This window comes from Anomalospiza imberbis, unplaced genomic scaffold (assembly GCF_031753505.1).
Source record: "Anomalospiza imberbis isolate Cuckoo-Finch-1a 21T00152 unplaced genomic scaffold, ASM3175350v1 scaffold_49, whole genome shotgun sequence".
Taxonomy (NCBI): domain Eukaryota; kingdom Metazoa; phylum Chordata; class Aves; order Passeriformes; family Viduidae; genus Anomalospiza; species Anomalospiza imberbis.
In genome coordinates, this window is record NW_027100098.1 from 227,768 (window position 1) to 231,205 (window position 3,438).

General features: G+C 66.8%; 1 protein-coding gene across 1 annotated transcript; it reads left to right on the plus strand.

Annotated features, from left to right (window-relative positions):
- Positions 1 to 424: 424 nt before the first annotated feature.
- LOC137466981 (serine/threonine-protein kinase pim-1-like) lies at positions 425 to 2,698 on the plus strand (the record flags this gene model as incomplete). Its single annotated transcript, XM_068178568.1, has 5 exons — positions 425 to 808; positions 983 to 1,033; positions 1,238 to 1,604; positions 2,219 to 2,395; positions 2,637 to 2,698. Coding segments are annotated over 5 exons (1,041 nt in total), but the record flags the coding sequence as incomplete, so codon positions are not given.
- Between the last annotated feature and the right edge of the window lie 740 nt (positions 2,699 to 3,438).

The following is a 3,438-nucleotide window of genomic DNA, read 5'->3' on the forward strand; positions in this document are numbered from 1 at the left end:
CTGGGGAGCGGGGGGCTGGGCGCGGGGGCGAGCGGGCAACGGAAAAACGGACACGGGGACAAACGGCCCCGGAGCTTCAGTTGCAGCGGCAGCAGCAGCAGCAGCAGCGGCAGCGGCATCGGCTGCAGCAGCAAAAGCAGACAAAGCAGTGATTTTGTCGCATTCCTCTTGATTCTCCTCTCCCTTTCCCGCTGTCCCCTCCTCTCCCAATCTCTCTCTCCCCATTCCCGGCCGGGCCATGTCCCCAGCCCGCCCCCAGCCCCGGGCGGGTCTGCCCCGGCCCCGTCCCCGTCCCCGGCCGTCCCGCCGGGGTCTCGTCTCCGCCCGGCTCTGGTCGTGCTGGCGGTGGCGCTGCTGGGCGGGCATCAGTGCCTGGGGCTGGGGCGGCACCGCCGCCCTCTGGCTCCGCCTGGCCCGAGCCCGGCCCCGGCCCCGACGTGGGCTCCAGTCCCGGCCCCGGCCCCGGCTCCTCCCGGGCCCCGCGGAGGACACACGCGGCGCAGCCGCTCCCGCCGCCCCCGCTGCGGCTTCCCCGGCCCGAGCTCCGCCGCTCGGCAGCGCGGCCGTCGGCCCCGAGCCGCCGCTGTCCCGTTCCAGGGACAGAACGCCTGGGGAGGGCCGGCCCGGGGCGCTCGGGGGGCGCTCGGGGGCCGCTCCTGGCCCCGGGCCGAGCGCTGACAGCCCCGTCCCGCCCGCAGGGAAGGCGCAGGAGGAGGCCCTGCAGGAGCGGTACCGGCTGGGTTCGCTGCTGGGCAGCGGCGGGTTCGGCAGCGTCTTCGCGGCCACGCGGCTCTCGGATGGCGCCCCGGTGAGCGGCGGGGCCGGCGGCGGGCGCAGGAGGAGGGGGCGGAGGAGGAGGAGGATTAGCAGGAGGAGGAGGGGGAAGGAGGAGGAGGAGGAGGTGGAGGGGGCGGAGGAGGAGGAGGATGGGGCTCGGCGGGGCGGGTGGTGCGCTCAACCCACTGCTCTCCCTTGCTCGCAGGTGGCCATCAAAAGGGTGCCACGGAACCGCGTCCGGCACTGGGGCGAGCTGGTGAGTGAGCGGGGCCAGCGGCAGAAGCCGGGCCGTGCCGGGTGGCGAGGAGCCGGGGCCCGGCAGGGTGGGAGCCGCCGGGAGCCCTGCAGGGAGAGCGGGCATGGGCTGAGCGGGGCATGCAGAGCATCCCGGGCTGGCTGAGGGGTTCCCCAGCCCTGGCACGGCCTCAGCCCCACTGACGGCATCGCGCTCCTCCCGCAGCCCGACGGCACCAGCGCACCCCTGGAGGTCGTGCTGCTGGACAAGGTGTCCTCTGGCTGCACTGGTGTCATTCAGCTCCTGGAGTGGCTTGAGCTCCCTGACAGCATCGTGCTGGTGCTGGAGCGTCCGGAGCGGTGCCAGGAGCTGTCGGGTTTCCTGGCGGAGCGGAGGTTCCTGCCGGAGGAGGAGGCGCGGGGGCTGTTCCGCCAGGTGCTGGAGGCTGTGCGGCACTGCACCAGCTGCGGGGTCCTGCACAGGGACATCAAGCCTGAGAACATCCTGCTCGACCTGGCCACCGGGCAGCTGAAACTGATTGACTTTGGCTGTGGCGCCTTCCTCCAAGACACAGCCTACACCCAGTTTGCAGGTGAGCTCTGCCTGGGGATGCTCCTGGGCATCTCATGGCCCAGCTGGGGTGCAGCCCCAGGGCTCCCCCTATTGCAGCCAGGACGGGATTAATGCTGGAGCCAAGCTGATTTGGGTGGGGGTGTGAGGGGGACCAGCTCCAGCCCTGCCGACAGCCTTCAGCACCCACTGTGGCCTGGGCTAAGGCTGGAGCTGAGGCAGCCAGCCTGACAAAAACCCCAGTGGGGGTAGCAGAGAGGGGCGTCTGACCCCGTGCCCTGGATGGTTTGGTGTGCAGGCGAGAAGGGCTTGGACTGCTCTGCTCCCATTGTTTGCCTTGACTGGTTAACATTTTTGGGGGGGCGTGCAGGCGGGGAGTAGAGCGGGCTTTCTCCACCACTGGATGAGTTTTGCTTTTGTGTGTCATGGTTGGGCCTTCCCAGGATTTCTGCTGCCCTCTTCCAACACCAGTGGCTTCTTTTCCAGCCCCAAGTCTGTCCACAAGTCCCAGGTGCTGGTGAGAGGGCAGCAGTCACCCTGTGTGCCACTGGGGCAGCCCCCACATGCCATGGGGTGCTGGGGCCAGGCTCTGGGAGCAGCAGCGTCCCCCTGATGAACTCTGTCTGTGTTCCACAGGAACCCTGTCCTACAGCCCACCAGAGTGGATCCAGCACCAACGCTACCACGGCGAGGCAGCGACGATCTGGTCCCTGGGCCTCCTGCTGTACCACCTGGTCATGGGGAAGCACCCGTTCAGGAGGGGCCAGGAGATCATCTGGGGGCGGATCTTGTTCCCACGACGGCTCTCTCAAGGTGGGTCCTCATCTCTGGCCATGGGGGCAATACCAGTGCTGGGAGACAGCAGCAGCTCATGAGCATCCTGCTCTGGCAGCTGCTGAGGAGGTGGCACATGTCCTGCTCTCCTGCTCTCCTCCAAACACAGAATCCATGGGGAAGTTTAGGCCCAGCTCTGGGCACACCCAGCATGGCCTGGGCATGGGAACAGGGGGGCAACTTCTCCAACTGACTGGTGATTTCTGGTTTGTTTCCCCAGAGTGCCAGGATCTCATTAAGAGGTGTTTGTCCATGCAGCCCTTGGACAGGCCATCCTTAGAAGAGCTTTTCCGTGATCCATGGGTGCAGGGTGGTCTTCTGCCCTAGAAGATGGGAGAGATCAACGTGCACAGTTGGATCCAGGGGCCTGGCAGGTAACAGCTCCACACTTGTCCTGGCAATCAGTGGCAAAGCCAACCAGACTGGTTTTGTCCTGCCTGTGTCACTGCCCAGGGGTCATCAGATGGGAACACGCAGCCCTTGTGCTGGAGCTGAGCTGCTCTGCCCAGCACTGGTGGCCACCATCTGAGCTGGTTTTGCTTGTCCTGGTTCCCTGACAGCTGGGGCCCTGGGCAGAACCTTGACAGCCTGGGCTCACCTCAGGGAAGGAGGAGGCGGCCCTGGAGAAGCGGAACCAGGTGGGGCTGCTGCTGCTGGGGACAGTGAGGACGACATCAAAAATGACAACCTCTTCCGCCACCTGGTCACCGGCAGCTGAAGATGATGGACTTTGATTCTGGCGCCTTCTCCAAAGCCAGGCTCCACAGGGAATTTGCAGGTGAGTCCACACGCAGGGGGATGCTCCCAGATTTGGGCATTGCACAGCCTGGCCGGGAACCAAAGGTTCCCCCTTTGCTGGGGCGGATGCAGCTAATCCTTCAGTCGGCTGCCAGGCTGCTTTTGGCAGGGCTAGGGGGATGGGCTGGGGTGCTGATGAAATGGGAGTGGGCTCCTGGCCCTGCCAACAGCCCCAGCACCCACCGTGCCCCGGGCTGGGGCTGGGGCTGGGGCAGCCAGCCCGA